Source organism: Sturnira hondurensis, unplaced genomic scaffold, assembly GCF_014824575.4.
Source record: "Sturnira hondurensis isolate 20B ecotype Veracruz unplaced genomic scaffold, ASM1482457v3 Scaffold0018097, whole genome shotgun sequence".
NCBI classification, from domain to species: Eukaryota; Metazoa; Chordata; class Mammalia; order Chiroptera; family Phyllostomidae; genus Sturnira; species Sturnira hondurensis.
Genome location: NW_028090728.1, coordinates 3586329 through 3602155, shown reverse-complemented (window position 1 = coordinate 3602155; position 15827 = coordinate 3586329). Strand labels below are relative to the sequence as shown.

The 15827-nt window shown below is 50.7% G+C and overlaps 1 protein-coding gene across 2 annotated transcripts in view; it reads right to left on the bottom strand.

Annotated features, from left to right (window-relative positions):
* MAP2K3 (mitogen-activated protein kinase kinase 3) overlaps positions 1–14275 on the bottom strand; it is a 30828-nt gene extending 16553 nt beyond the window's left edge. Inside the window, exon 1 of one of the 2 annotated variants that reach the window (XM_037068802.1) lies at positions 14030–14275. In XM_037068802.1, the coding sequence (XP_036924697.1) occupies positions 14030–14078 (49 nt within the window). In that variant the 5' untranslated portion in view covers positions 14079–14275. The remainder of the gene's footprint in view (positions 1–14029) is intronic. The other variant, XM_037068801.1, reaches the window with a different exon arrangement.
* Between the last annotated feature and the right edge of the window lie 1552 nt (positions 14276–15827).

Below are 15827 nucleotides of genomic sequence, written 5' to 3'. Positions count from 1 at the left end.
ACCCTCCTCTCTGTACCACAAGTGCCAAACCACAGAGGAGGATCCCAGAGAAATGCCCAACTGACTGCCAAGATGAGGTCTCATTGGCACAGGGCTTGGCACTCAGTAGGTGGTCCTACAAGGGACCAGAAATAGTTACCATGATCAGCATCAGCCTCTCCACAGAGGTGAAAAATGTCATGCTAAGCAATGAGAACTATGGGTAGCTTTTATTCCTGACTTGATGCTTTTTGTAACTAGGAAGTAAAATATTTTATGTTTAAGTAGTAACTCACTCAGGGTTTGGCTAGGGCTCAGCCACCCCTCCCTGGCACTAGTCTGCTCTGGGCTCCATCTGCACCTTCCTCCAGCTCCATCCTGCACACCCCTCTCCTGCTCTGGGATTGAAGACTGTCACAAGGTGCACTCCCCTCACCAAGCCTCAGTTTGCCAATCTGTCAAGGGAGCTCCCACACCTGTGCCCAGGCCAGGTGAGTGAGGACCGTGTGAGGAGGCACGAGATGCTCGGTGAAGGTGGGCTCCCACCTGCTTTCACCCCAGGCCTTGGGAGGGGCAGAGGCTGCTGTGAGCACATGCACTGGGTGGATGGGAGGAGCATGGTTGGCCTTCTTGTCCTCCTGCTCATATGGTGGGGTCACCAGGCCTGCATCTGGAGTGACATGGTCTCCCTGGGGCAGCCATGCCAGCTGTGAGAGGGAGTGGGTCAGGCTGCCATGGAAACAGCCCAGCAAGAAGCCACAGGCCACCAGTTGCTGCTACCATTTGCCATAGCCATCAGCACCAGGCCCAGACAGCGGGGCAGCCCAGGTGCAAGGCTATTGTGGCAACCACAACCGAGCTTCACAAGTCACCATCACAAAGCACAAGTGTGCCAGCCTCTATCTTCAGGGTCCCCAGCGCAGAGGGGCACAGCACCAGGTTTCTATGCATCCTCGGCCTGCACTAGCCTGCCAGCTGGACCAGAGGCAGCATGCAAAGAACAAAAAGAGGCACTCTGCACGCAGACACAACTCCCACCATTTTGGCAGCCCTGCCTTTGTCACCTCCCACTTGCCATTTCTTGAAGAAGCCACCTTCTTTCCCACCTCAGGGCCTTTGCACATTCTATTCCTGCTACCTAGAATGCTCTTCCCTGCAAATTCGTCCTAGCTGGTATATAATCCTCACCTTCCACCTACTCAGGGAGGTTCTCCTGGTTGCTCCAGTTAAGTTCCCTTATTACTGACTGTTCTAGTATCCAACTGGCTTCCCTCCTGTCCCTTCTCACAAGTCACCATTTGAAGTTACTATCTGAGAGGCAGATAGCAAAATGTACTGACTCTGGAGCCAGGCAGCCTGAGTTCAAATTGCACCTCAGCCACTTCCTAGCCATGTGCCCTCAGGCATGTGAGCACAGTGACTTAACCTCCCTGAGCAATGTGGCCTCAACTATGAAATAGGGACAGCGGACCAACCTCCCAGGATTATCAGTGTGTCCAAGGAGCTTATTGCCAAGCCTTAGCAGTGCCTGACCGGTGGAAGATTAGATGAAGCCATCTGGAAACCCATGGTACCCAAGATAACAACAGGCCTCAGCCCCAGATGGCTACTCTCTTAGTACTTAGCAGCCCCATGAGGGAAGTGTTTTCTTATGTCTGTTGTACCAAGGGTCTCAGGGTTTATGAAATCCACAGGCTGGCAGAGGAGTGGCAAGGCTCTGATGGGCTCCTCGGCAAGAAGGTAGGGTGAACACTCTGTGGGGTGAGGGCAAGTTGAGTTCCAGGTACAGTAGGAACAGGAGGAGGAGAGCAGAATTTGTGAGAGAGAGATGATGCTGGTCTCCTCACAGAGGAGTCCAAGAAAAGCAAAGAGCTATCTTTTTGTGCCTTTGCAATTCCTAACCATAGGCAGTGCCAGCTACTGAAATGCAAGTAACTTAAATAAAATGATAAGAAAAAAGGAGACCCTACTTAAACTCTGTGTCCTAGGCTGCTGTAGGTCTGGGACTTGGCGTCCTTCTCCATCTAAAGGTGGCAGCCGGGCTTCCTGGTGTCCTTCTCAGGGGCTCCCAGCAGCAGGACCTGCTCAGAACCGGTAGTGCTGACACCATCCAGTGCAAATACTGGGCCAGAGGCCTAGGGAACTTGTCCAGGGTCACACACCAGGGCAGCAGGACAGTCAGGACTTGAATGCAGGCCACAAGCTAACTGGACCAGTGCTTCTCCCAGGGCCACCAGAGCCTGGCTCCCCACACTTCAGCTGTGGCCATGCTGTGCCCCCCACCCCCAAGCCTTCCTGGCAGAGGCTGACAGAAAGTGAGTGAGGAAGAACAGGCTTTGGCACCAGGAAATCTATGCTGCTATGTGACCATGAGCAAGTCAAACCCCCTCCATGAGCCTCAGTTCCTCCCTCGAAGGTCTGCAGAGTGTGAGTGCAATGGCCTTGACCTCCTGGAGAGAACGAGCCCAAGTCAGGGTCATTAAGACAAAGCCCAGCTTGAAGACAGATCTGTGTGACCTCGGTAAGTCACTCTCCATTCTAGGCCTGCATACTCATAAAACTCAGTGATATTCAAGGGGGAAAAACACACCCATGATGCTAGGTAACCAGGAGGGCTAAATGAGATTCTGCATATTAAATGCTTGGCACCAAACAGGGTTGGATCACTGGCTACCTGGGCCCTTGCCCAAAGACCACCAGTTGCCAAGGTGAATCCTCAGACCACAGAGTGGGCCCCCAGAGGGCGAAGTGGGCCTCCAGACTGTACAGCCCAAGTTCCAGGCTTCAAGAGGCTATGACTGGAGAGGGATATTCCCTGAGTGACACAACACCTTACCAGGGCCTCAAGAGGAAGGGGCCCTCCTGGTGCCTAGGCTTCTGGGCTGAGCTCCCACTGTGTATGGGGCCAGTGCAAGGTTATCCAGGCTCCCCTAGGCCGCCTGGGAGCACTGATGGGCCCCATACTCCTGGCTGCACAAAATGGCAGAAGTGCCTTTCCTTAACAAATGCCATCCTTACTTTTATTATCATTAGCATTAAAACAAAATCTGACCAAACACAGTTGATAGAAGAAATACCTAAAAAGGTATTCTTAGTGGTAAAAACACTGATATGTAGCTCAGGTGCAAATTAAGCACTGATTGGGCACCTAAGGTACCCCCGGACTTGACAGGTCTCCTGTTTCTCACCTTCAACAGCAGCCTGAGAGGTGGGTGTTTTTATTCCCCTGGGTCAGACGAGAACACTGAGGCTCAGGAGTTCACAAAGTGAGTCAGGACACGGCTAAGCTTAAAACCAGCCCCTCCCACCTGGAAGTCCCCACAGGCTCAGCCTTGGGCAACCAACCACCATCACAGGACCTGCCCTAGGCAAGCTGGGATGGGCAGCAAGCAGCGCCAGTAGCAGGAGGGTGTGGAGCAGACCAGATTGCCAAGACACTGACAAGCAGAAGGACAAAGAGGGCAGGGAATATTTTCCAATCCCATACCCAGAGCAGTCATGAACAGGCATCCTGCCCAAGCCTCAACAGCCAACAACCACCAACATCGAGAAAGCACCTGCATCTTGGATGCCCAGCAGTGCTCCCCAGTTCCCCATTTACTTCACTGTGCCCAAACACTGCCACGGACACCTAAGGCCCTGTGCTGATCACTTCACGCCCACTGGCTAACACAATCCTTAGGACAAGTCTTTTGGAGCTGTGTCATCAGCACAGTCACACAGATGAAGAAAGTCAGGGCTGTCAGCACAGCTGCATGGGCCAAGCGCTGCACAGTGAGAGCCCGGGAATTTAAAGTCACAGCAACAACAAGAACAGCTGCCAACACCTGTATACGTGAAGTCTAAGCCACTGAGTCCTCGACCGTGCAGTTTAGGTGCAAGTGTCATCCCCCATGATGCAGGTGAGGAAATGAAGGCCACACAGCTCCTGAGTGGAAGACACAGGCCTGAACCTGACTGGCTGGCTCTAGCCTCTCCCCCTCACCACGTACCAGTGCTAGCCCCATGGACCATGGTGTGGACATGGGCCTGGGGATTCTGCAGAACAGCAAGCGTAAATATACCACATGGAAGTAAGAGCTAGATTTTTTAAAAATAATAAAGGGAGAGCATTTGAAATCTTGTTCCTGGCATATCAGTTTGTTGTCGGTTTGGCTCAAATAATCTCCCATACACATTCTCTACAGGTTTGGATGTTTCACACATTGACGTTTACTTGGCATAGTGAAACAGGATTTAAAATAAGCCCATCCGGGACCACCCTGCAGACCAGGACCTGGTGCAAGGTACAAGCAAGGGTCCATTGTGCACCACCTACTCCCTGCTCCTCCTCAGGTGAGCCTGCATGAGTCTTCTCTCAGAATTCCAGGCCTCCTTGCTGTAAGCAGCAAACCATGACTTTATTAGAGCTATTCTTAGAAACCCCTTGAGATAGATGAGGGCTAAGATAATGTGAGGAAAGCGGGGAAAAATGGGTTGCTACTTTTAATTTAGGCTTTTTAACTGGATTGCTCACTGACAGTCTGAACAAAACTCTGCTGGTTAAATGAGAGGCTGAGATCTCTTTAGCTCCAAAACAGAAAGGATGCTTGCTTCCCCAACCCAAAAAGTGGAATGACAATAGTTGTTCAGAACCAAGTCTGGAAAGAGTGGTGGAAACAGGTGCCATGAAGTATCACATGCAGTAGTACCGCCAATCCCAGAGAAGCCAGAGGGAGACACAGAGGAAGGGCAGGGAGCCCTGGAACAGGTTCACTCCAAGAGGAGCCCGTGCCTTGGAAAGCATCATGGTTCCAGTGGCGCCAGGGAAGGTCTTGCTAGCCCTTGCTTGGGTATTTCTAGGTAACAAAAAATCTTTGTGCAGTTGCCTGAGGAAAATTTCCTGTAGGGTGTAAAGCAGTCCTATAGAAATATTCACCACATGGCTTGTCTGGAGATGTGCATGTCAGGGCTGGTTTTCTCTAAAAGTTTGCTCAGGCTACAAGATCTCAAAACTGGCATGGGAAATCCCGCCTCCCAGGCTGTCAAGCCCCAAGACAGGGAGCCTCCCATTACTACTAAGGTGACCGGGGTGAGGATGTTCTGATCCTTCTAAATTAATCCTGTGTGCACACAACTAGAAAAAAACAGCTGTAAAATTAGGCAGAACAGAAAGAAAGAAAGAAAGAAAGAAAGAAAGAAAGAAAGAAAGAAAGAAAGAAAAGAGAAAGAGGAAGGAAGGGACCATTATACTGTCTCAGAACTTAAAACGGCCCTGACTGGTGTGGTTCGGACGGGTGGGCATGATCCTGCTGACTGAAAGGTCGCCCAGCTGAATTTCCAGTCAGGCACAGGCCTGGGTTGTGGGCCAGGTCCCGGTAGGGGGCCTGCGAGAGGTGACCTTTCTCTCACAAATCAGTGCTTCTCTCCCTATCTTTCTCCCTCCCTCCCTTTCTCTAATAATAAATAAAATATTTTTTAAAAAAGAACTTAAGATAGCCTTTTCCCTCAAGGTAAACTATATTAAAAAATGTATCAAAAAAGAAGAGAGCTGAAGCTTTTTAGATAAATGGATCAACTTATAATGTTGTTTAGGTGTCGACCCTATTCTTCAAAGTATTAAAACTGGCTGTCCTTTTTTACACCTTCCAGCCAAGACAGACACACAGGTAGACTCACTTCTCTTCCTTGCACAACCATAAGAGGGATCGCCACTAACCTCAAAACAAAAACCAACCAGAACTGGCAGAAAATCGAACTATATGGAAGTCCGACAACTAAGGATTTAAAGAAGAAATATTCATCCAGACAGGTAGGAGGGGCGGAGAGGGGGAGCCAGAGCAGAAAGGACACAGTATGGCGGGCAAGTTAGTGGGATGGGTGGTCCCACATTCACATGTGGAGATTAAAAACCAAGAGGGACATCTCCAAACATGCCAACATCAAATCATGTGGATGCTAGAAGGAGAAGAGGAAAGGCAAGAAACTGAAGGCGTATTTGAAAAAATAAAGAAAACTTCCCTAATTTGGCAAAGGAAATAGACATACAATCCAGGAAGCACAGAGTCCCAAACAAGTTGGAACCAAAGAGGAACACACCAAGACACATCATAAGTAAAATGCCAAAGGTTACAGATAAAGAGAGAATCTTAAAAGCAGCAAGAGAAAAGTAGAGAGTTACCTACAAAGGAGTTCCCATAGGACTGTCAGCTGATTTCTCAAAAGAGACCTTACAGGCAAGAAGGGGCTGGAAAGAAGTATTCCAAGTCCTGAAAGGCAAGAACCTATAACTGAGATTACTCTGTCCAGCAAAGCTATCATTTAAATTAATGGGCAGATAAAGTGCTTCCCAGACAAAGTAAAGCTAAAGGAGTTAGTCATCACCAAGCCATTATAATATGAAACGTTAAAGGGACTTATTTAAGAAGAAGATCAAAACTACCACCAATAAAATGACAGCAAACTCATAACTCAACAACTAAGTCTAAAAAACAAAAACAAACTAAGCAAACAACTAGAACAGGAACAGAATCACAGAAATGGAGATCATATGAAGGGCTATCAGCCAGGAGGGAGAAGGAGGAGAATGGGGGAAAAGGTAGAAGCATCATTGATAGGTAAAAAATAGACAGGGGGAGGTTACAAATAATATAGGAAATGGAGAAGCTAAAGAACTTATATGCTCAACACATAAACATGAACTATGGCGGGGGGGGGTAGGGGGAAGGTCAAAGGGAAGGGGTGTACCAGGCAGAGGGTGGCAAAGGGAAAAAAATTGGGACAACTGTAATAGCATAATCAATAAAATGTACTTTAAAAATGTCTGTTCTTATCTTACAGGGAGGAAGGTCACTTGGAATTACACTTGTCAGGAACAGATATAAATTGCAAATTCCTCCAAAACAGAATTTGGACCCAACTATTCTCTGTGTCTGTCTGTGTAAGTCTATGTAGGTATGTTTTAGATGTGAGATAATTTTCTACTTCCAGAGGGTAATATTAAAATTAATTTAAAGGCAAACACTTGTAAGAATTGGGTATTCTAAAATTCTTGGAAATATAGGAACTAGCTGAAATGTTTTCCAAGTTCATGTGATCTAAGATTAACCCTTAGTAAATAAAATGTAGCTTAAGTTTGGTGGTTTAAGTAAAACAGACATGTCTCTATTTTGCCTGGATTTTACAAAAAAAAAAGTCTGTGTTAATAGTTGACTTTGATGTATATCAAATATATTTCTAGAGCTTAAATGATTAAACAAATGAATAGTCAGGGCTATAGAAACCCTGACTTTCTGGCTGCCCATTTTTTCAATGTGTACATTCCTTTATGCATGTAAACTGAAATTAAATTAAATATAGAACTTACCAGCTGATGCTATTGAAAGGAAACACCTTACGCTATTGTCAATGTGTGATTAAAATCACTTCGAGGAAATGCAAAATAGGTAACTGCCTATTTTCACAGCAGGCTTGCAGGATACAAAGACTTTAAAAATCATTGACTGCCACCTGTTGATTTTGTTTCTGGGAAAAGACATCAAATAAAAGGCACTCTCCAACCTCATGGGAAGGGACCTCATCAGGCACCCAACCATGAATGGACATCCACCCCATCTCTGGCTCTGGTCTCTACCTACAGGCATCAAAGGCTCCTCCAGGAGAAGCTGCTGACACCACAGACAGCAGATGGCTGTCCCAAGACATCAACAAGGCCTGGATGCCTATGAATTGATATTGAACTCAGAATTCATTTTGTATGATTGTCTTTACCTGTCTGCCAAAGATAGTAGTCATGATAATTATACTTGTCCTTTGGGGTTTTTTTATATAGTCAAACAATTCATGACTACTGAACTTGTGTAAATGTTATACTAGGTGCCAAATGCAAAAAAAATGGGACAGAATGCAAAACTCAGATCATGAGAGTCCACAGGACAGAACTGATCCGAAGCGGGTTTTTTGTGTGTGTTTTGTTTGTTTGCAGTGAAGGCCTGACTGCCTTCCATTTACCTGTTCTCCTATTCAGACCCCATGGTAACAGCACTGCCCCATCCCCAATAGTCCACAAGATGAGGTCAATATTGAGACTTCCTAAAAGTGAGCCTTCTTAGCTATGTGAGACCACAGACAGTGTATCCAACCCAAAGGCTGGTCATCAAGACATCCTTCAGATTGATTTATGACCAAAAGGGGAACTGTGGACAAAAAAAAGGGGGGGGGGGGGTTTCTATGGAAAGTAACCTCACAGGATGCTTTGATCATAAATACGTCCCAGACATATAACTTCTTTACTAAAAGGCTTAACTTTTCCTTAAGCAAGCCTTTCCCATTGTTCCTGTGCATCTAGGTGAACACACCTGTGAAATGCCCCCTTTGAGACCCTCCTTCTAAAATGAACCACCTTCAAGAGAGCAACAATCTTAACTCTCCTATAATGCCACCCCCACAGTGCTTCTCCCACCCTCACGTTATCATCCTTACACCCCCTCCTTAATTCCAAAGGCACGAAAGAAGGTGCAAAACTCATTCTCCACAACATTTGAGATCTTGTTCCCTGGCCTACGTCATCATTTTGGCTCAAATACACTCTTTTTTTAAAATTATTTTATTCATTTATCTTTAGAGGGTAAGGGAAGGAGAGAAGGAGAGAAATGTCAATGTATGGTTGCCTCTCCTGTGTCCCCTCCTGGGAACTGGCCTGCAACCCAGGCATGTGCCCTGACTGGGAATCGAACCTTGACCGTCTGGTTCGCAGGCCCGCGCTCAATCCACTGAGCTACACTAGCCAGGGCAGGCTCAAATACACTCTTATAACATTTTTAAAAATAGATATAAACAATTTAAAATGTAAAGGAATGGTCAATTTAAAAGTCAGGACAATTGTTGGGGAGACACAATCCCAGGGAGTCTTCAGGACTTCTTTAACTGAGTATTGGGTACACTGAATTAATTTTATTTTTATTCTCTAAAATATAGAGATACATTCTATATATTCTTTTGGTGTCTAAGATATACATACAATTAAAAAATAATAGAAAGTCCCACATGCTGGGGTAGGGCTAGGCCAGGATGGGTCAGCACAGCAGGGTGCAGGCCCAGCCCAGACCTGACAGAAGGTTGGTAGAGAGCCACTAGGGACAGGCCACCAGCTGGGACAGGGTCACAGAAGCCAGAGTGGCTTCTGAAATGCCAACTCAGTCATGATAGCCCACAGAAAGAGCCTCAGGGCAGGAGGAGGATGACAGGGACCTTGTGACTGGGGTGTGGGGGAAGCCCAGTGACCCTTTTCGAAGTTAGATGTGGACCCAGACTTGGTGTCTGTGAGCTGCAAGGGGGCCTATCAGACTGCCACCGTCTGATCTTCATGCCCTTTCCATGCAGCTTTTTGGGTTTCCATGGCTGAGCCAGCAGGCCTGACGTAGGTGGGCGATGCCCCAAGGCTGAGAGCCCCAATGTCAGGAGCTGAGTTCAGGGCAGGCCTGCCTCCTCATTGCCCCATCCAGCTGGCATGCTGGCTCTCCAGTGTTCTTGCTCTAGCAGCAAATGGTGGCACTCCCCACCTGAGGTCAGCCCATGGTTGCTGAGGCCCTGCATACCTCAGGCCCACCAGCACACCTGGCCTTGGATCTCGACTTTTGGAACCATGATTTCCAAAGCCTCCTGCTCCCCAGGAGGAGTTCTTTAAGAGTCGGGTCACTCCCCGCTCCCCTATCTGTCCCTTCAGCTAGCACTGCTCCTGGCACTAATGCAGTTCTACCAACTGAGGGGCCAGCTGCAGAGGCTCCTGTCCTCTTGATTCACCACCCCACACCTCCCCATGATGCTTTGGGAGGGGCAGACCTGTAGCACCCACTCCTCTCTGCTCCCCAGCAGCCTCCCCAAGTAGGCCCAAGAGACCATGGGAGCCCCCCGCTCCAGCTTAGGACCAGTGGGGAAGAGTCGGGTCCATTTTGGGTGGCATTACAGGACCCTGAAGCCTGAGAACCCTCATGTCACAGAGATTACTAGTCCGTCATCAGAAGTCCCAGTCCTGTCTATTCATCCAGCAATGCACAACTGCCATCACCACAGCAATACAAAAATAATAACAAATGCCATTCGTTTAACAAACACTATCTCCAATCTTGATCCTGCAAGAGACAGGTGTTTCCTCCCACTTTACAGGAGAGGAGACAGGATCAGAGAGGGCATGTGAGGAAGCAGTGGAACCAGTCAGAATTCATGTCAGGCCCACTCACCACCCTCCAGGCTCAGGCTCTGCGTACCACCCCACCGTCGCTTCCTGTCTTGCAAGGGTGAAATGAGTTTGTCTACATCCACCTTTTTGGCTGCCAGCAAGATAGGCAGGCAGGGTTCCCATTCCCATTCTGCAAGTGAAGAAACCAAGGCCTCTCATCAGAAATGTGGGCCAGGCCCAGGGGACTGAAAGTATTGACAGGGTACAGTGAATGTGCCACACAAGACTAGTTCCACATCACACAGCAGAAGAGGCGAGGCTGGGATTTGACTGTAGGCACCTCCCTATACTCCTGTCGTCTGAGCTCAGGCCAACCCAGCACTACCTTTGCTCCCCAGGCTCCCAGAGCCCCCAGCAGTGCACCTGAGCCTGAGGAGCCCCAGGGCCAAGGGCAGCAAACAGCTGCCACCACATGCTCCTGCTCCGTGAGCAAGAGGAAGCAGGGCCCTTGCCTAACAAAGGAAGTTCCGGGGTGTGTCAGGCACCAGGCCAGGAGGGTCTGCCTGGAAGAAAGAGGTGGTGCCAGCCAAGGCTGAGGTCCAAGAACAGGACCACCTCCAGTGCCCAGCTAGGGCCGGATGCTGACCTGTGAGGCTGGGGCTCCCAGGCTCCTCACCCACCAGCTAGCAGGACATCACCCTTTTTAACAGCAGCCAGCAGTATGGCATGCCCAGAGGGTGAGTCAGTGCCCAGTGCCTGCTGACTCACCCACCAGAAGCCTCCCACTACCCTCGCTTGGTCCCCACACAGGCAACTGAGAACTATGCTCCCTTCAGGCCTGGGCTGATAGTTTCCTGTGCATCACACCAGAGATAGAGGAAGTCCCCAAGGTACCACCCTCCAGTCTTTCCAACAGCTGGAAAGAAACACGACAGCGGGTGGAGGCAGGGCAGTGGCCAGGGCAAACAGGGCACAAACAAAGACAGTGCTCCCTGCCACATCGGTGTACCACGGGGCAGTCAGAAGCTGCATGAAGATCAACCATGAAGGGCCCACATGGGTGCACATGGGCAGGGGGCAGTGGCATCCCCAAGGACAAATGTAGCATGAGGCAGCAAAACAGAACCATGCAGACCAAATGCGCCCCTGCCCACTGGCCCCAGTGTCAGTTCTGTTTGGCTTCTGACCCCAGCCAAAGATGGCATATGTGAGGAGGCCAGGGAAAGCCAGCAAGGCTGTGGGGCCTGGGGCCTCGAGTACTCACGGAAAACTCCTCGGGCCAGTGGCACAGAGGATGAGGCAGGGCACCCACAGCAAGGCAGGAAACTCAAAGGTAAAGTTCCTGTAAGTTCAAGTGCCAACCACACCCTGCTTTGTTCAAATTCCTCCGAGAAGCCAGAGACAAGCACCACACTGGGGCCCTAGGCCCAGGATGGGGAGGGCACAGGTGAGCACCAGCTCTATGGACTTGGTCCAGCCACACACCCCTCTGTCTGACCTTGGTTTTGCCATCTGTCAGGTGGGACTGTAATGAGTACAAAATGTGCCAGTTGTAAAGGGCTGTGCACAAGAGGCTTCTCCTCTGGCTTAATCTGTCCCCCAGGCTGGGCACACGCTGGAGAAGACACCTGTACTGGACACAGGTGTAAAGCAGTGAGGGGGTGTCCCACCAGCTCAGCTCAAACATCCAGCACAGAACCAGGCAGGACCCCTGCTCTATCTGGCACAGCAGTGTGACCTTGGGCAAGGCACTGAATGTCTCTAATGCTCAGTTTCCTCATCTATAAATGGGGCCGTGAGGGATACATGAAGAGCTCATGGCCCATGAAAAAATGCTTGATAAATGGGAGCTTTGGGGACATTTGGTGAGGAAGCATTGTGGCTCCCCCACGGCCTCCTTTCACAAATCCCAAAAAGGCTGACGGGGTCCTCTGTGGTGTCCTGGGCCATGGGGAGGCCCTCCATCTAACTCACCCAACACTACCTGTTACCTGAACTCATAAGCTGGAAATTCATCCTGGTCTCTCTCTGTAGGGCTCAGGGAGAGCAAAGCCAGGACCCAAGTGGCACAGCATAGGGGGATCAAGTAGTGTCTCACCAAAGTGCATTTTCCCTTCACATACCTACAACTTTCATGAGGCCCAGACCCTGAGCTGGAGAAAAGTTTCTGATTTCCCAGGTCTCCAGAGTGGAGAAGTATATGATTTCCTGGTTCCCAAGGTCCACAAGGTCTGTGCAGTGCAAGTCCCTCCTCAGACACCACCCCCCTCGAGTGCCTCCTGAGTTACTCACAGTGGTTGGGCAATGGCCAGGGATCTGACCTCCCACTTATGTAAGATGTAATTACCCTGCCCACCTCCATCTGGGCTTTGGCTCACAGCCACCATAGCCCCTCCCCAGGACTCCACATACCTTCCCACTGCCTGGGCCCCTCCAAAGAAAAAGAGGTAGGGGCAACCCCTAATTTGGGGCCCACTAAGTGCCAGCAGTTATCTTCCTCCCCCTTCACTCTGACCAACTCTGCAGTTGCAACCTAAGCAAAGGCAAGGCCTTGACCCACATGGCTGAGCCCTTTCTAGCAAAAATAAAAAAATAAAAATAAAACAGCTAACAATGGTAACAGGGCTGCACAGCAACTATCCCTTCCTAAGCACCTACTATGCACCAGGCACCATTGAGGTCTTCACCTCATCACTCACTCTTGCTTAAAACTTTTTAGCATTCACTATCTCACATCATACCCCAGAGTCCAGAGAAGGTAGGTGCAATTACTCCCATTTTACAGGTAAGGAAACTGAGACCCACTGACACTCCTGCTACTGGAGTGAGGCAGCCCATTCATTACAGCTATGTCCAGTTTGGAAATCTCTCACACAACCCAGTCTGCTGAGACAATGATATGCCAAAAACATCTTTCCTCTTCCTGCAAAAAAATCTCCCTTTCACCCTCCAAGTTTCATTCCCCCCACCCCCTTCATGACAAATCCTGCTGCCACCACAGCACCGCCACCTCACAAAAATTTCCAGGAAGGCTGGCTACTTGGAGAAGACAAGAACAAGCCAATTGCACAGCCCTGGGCTGGCAAATGGCCCAGAAACCACAGACAGCAGGGACAGACCTGGTAGCAATCAACTCCAGAGACACTGGGGCTGGGCGAGAGGTGAGGGTTGAGGGGAGGGTTAGCTCCCCAGTTCCCCAGCTCCCCAGTGCAGAGAGAAGCATGCAAGTCATGACAAGGAGGGAGACAATGTGCATTAGGGAGAGGTGGGAAGCCAAGAGAGGTTCCCAGGGGACAGGGATGCAGGACAGGATGCAAGCCAGCAGGGATGGGGCCCTGTGGGGCCTACAAGGATGGCGAGAGCTGGGGAAGAGGAGGGAGGACTGGGAGTTCTGGGCTGAGGTAGAGCCAGGGCAACCCATGGGGTGGGGGTGAGGGCGTGTAGCAGTTACAGTGAGATCCGTGGCAGGGGAGCCCCGCTGGGGCCCAAATGGGGAGCCAAACCACAGCCTGGATACAGACCCGGGACCCAGCAGTGGAAGGGCGGCTAAGTAGAGGATCAGAGTGAATCCCACCTGGACTCAGCTGGGTTCAACTGAAAGACCCAGATTGGGAGAGTTCCTGTCCAGGGTGCAGTTCCGGCCTAAAGGAGGTTAGAGTTCCCGACCTGGGGAGGATTGATCAGATCGCAATCTTAGACTGAGTCTGGGCCTTGGTGCAAAGCCAGGGCCTAAATCGGTGGTGCAGGTGAGGTCCCCGACTGGGACCCGGAGGAGGCCGGGGTACTACCTAGGTCCGGAACGGTCTGGGATGGCAACACACAGAGTTCGGGTTCGCCACCTGGGCCCGTATTCAGCACGGGAGTCAAACAGAGGTCCTCGCCGGCTGCTCCTACCTTTGGACTGGGGTATGCCAGCAGGTTGGCTGGAGGCGGGGGATTCCATGGTGCGGGAGGGTCCGAGGGCGGCGGCAGGGACTAATCTAGAGGGCAGCAGGCTCGATCCGGGCAGAGCACGCTCATGGCTGCAGTCAGGCAGCCCGGGTGCGGCCGAGGAGCAGAGGCGTCCGGAGCTGCGGGGACAGCAGCTACGACGCGTAAGCAGCAGAGGCGCTGAAGCCAATCTGTGCGGCGCCGCGGGGGCAGCTCGGAAGGCGCTGACCCAGCCCCGCTCCCGTACGCCCATTGGCCCCCCAGTCTCTGGGCCGGTCCCTGGCCTATCAAACGCCTGCCTGGCTTTGCCTGTCAGGCACAAGCCTCGCCCCTTGCTGGCCTAGACCCGGCTCCTCCCACTGTCAAGCCCTCCGGCCAATCGGGAAGCCCAGGTCCAATCAGGCTCCGCCCCCTGTCTGCTCCCTCTCTCCCCCTGCTCTCTCTGGAGAGAACCTTGTCCCTCACCCCGCCTGTCTGGACGCCGGTCCGGCTAACTCCCAAAAGTTAAGCCCGGCCCCCACAGGTCCCTAGCCCACTGAGCCCCTCCAGGGCTCTTTGGGGGCCTTCCCCGGGCTCGTAATCTGAAAGAAACCCAGATATTTTAGGGTGTCTCAGTTGGGGCCCTAGGAAGCGGGAAGGTAGGGTGCTGCGGAGGAGTTAAAAGTGCGCTGTGTGGTTCAGATCCCCACTCGGCCCCTTTCTAGAGGGGTGACCTTGGTCAAGTCAGGTAACCCTTGAGCCTCAGTTTTCACCTCTGTAAAAGAGCGACCCTAACAGCCTCTTGGCGCTGCTGATGAAAATGGCACCAGGCTTTTGATAACCCAGTAAACGTTTGACTCAACACTGTAAAGGACTTAGCACAAGCCCAGCAAAGGCGCGTTCACTTCGTGCTTCAGCGAACGGCCACTGAATGCCTGCACTGCATCTGGCACTGTGAACGCTGGCAGGGATACAGTGATGAACTTGGTGGTACCTAGGTAGAAGCCGGTAAATGTAGCTTTAATGGTTGTGTCGCTACTGCCCTCCCCCATTGTACACATGGGGAAACTGAGTCTCGGAGTAAGATGATGTTTCAATGCATTTTACTCCAGTCTACAAGCCTTGACAAAGAACTTATCCTGACTGTCTCCTGGGCCTTTGGTTGTCTACTCTCCTCTTGGGGCCTCAGTCTGTTCATCTGTATAATGGCTAGGTGAGCCATTCCCTGCTTCTACTCCCACATGGAGCCTTGGTAGATTTGAGGAGCCACTGATCAATCTGGTGCTGGGATCAGGTGACTCAATTGAAAGCTACTGCCTAGAGAGGGTGGAAAACACCTGGCAAAGGTCAAGGGGTCAGCCCTTTGCCTCAGGACAGGCATGAGTGTGTGGCCTGCCAGGCACCTCACTAGACGGAAGTAGATTCCACCACCTGCTAGAAATGCCTGGAGCAAGGGTGCTGACCTCTGCTTGCCCATTTGTAAAATAGGGGTGATCCCTGCAGGGCCCCACCCGTACAGTGATGGGGAGATCCAAATGAGATAAGAGAAGGAGAACTTATAATTATCATTATTCTCTTCCTGTGTCTCTCTCTTGCTTACCCTTTCCAGGCAGTGGGTGGAAAGTCATAAGATATGGACTCAGACAAGCATAAGTTCAAATGTCAACTCTGCCCCTTTAGTTCAGAGCTCAGGCTTGGAATTGACTGCCTCAGGGCCCAGCACTCACTAAATGCCCAGAAAATGTTTGTAAACCCACTGTGGGCCACCTCCTACAGGAAGCAT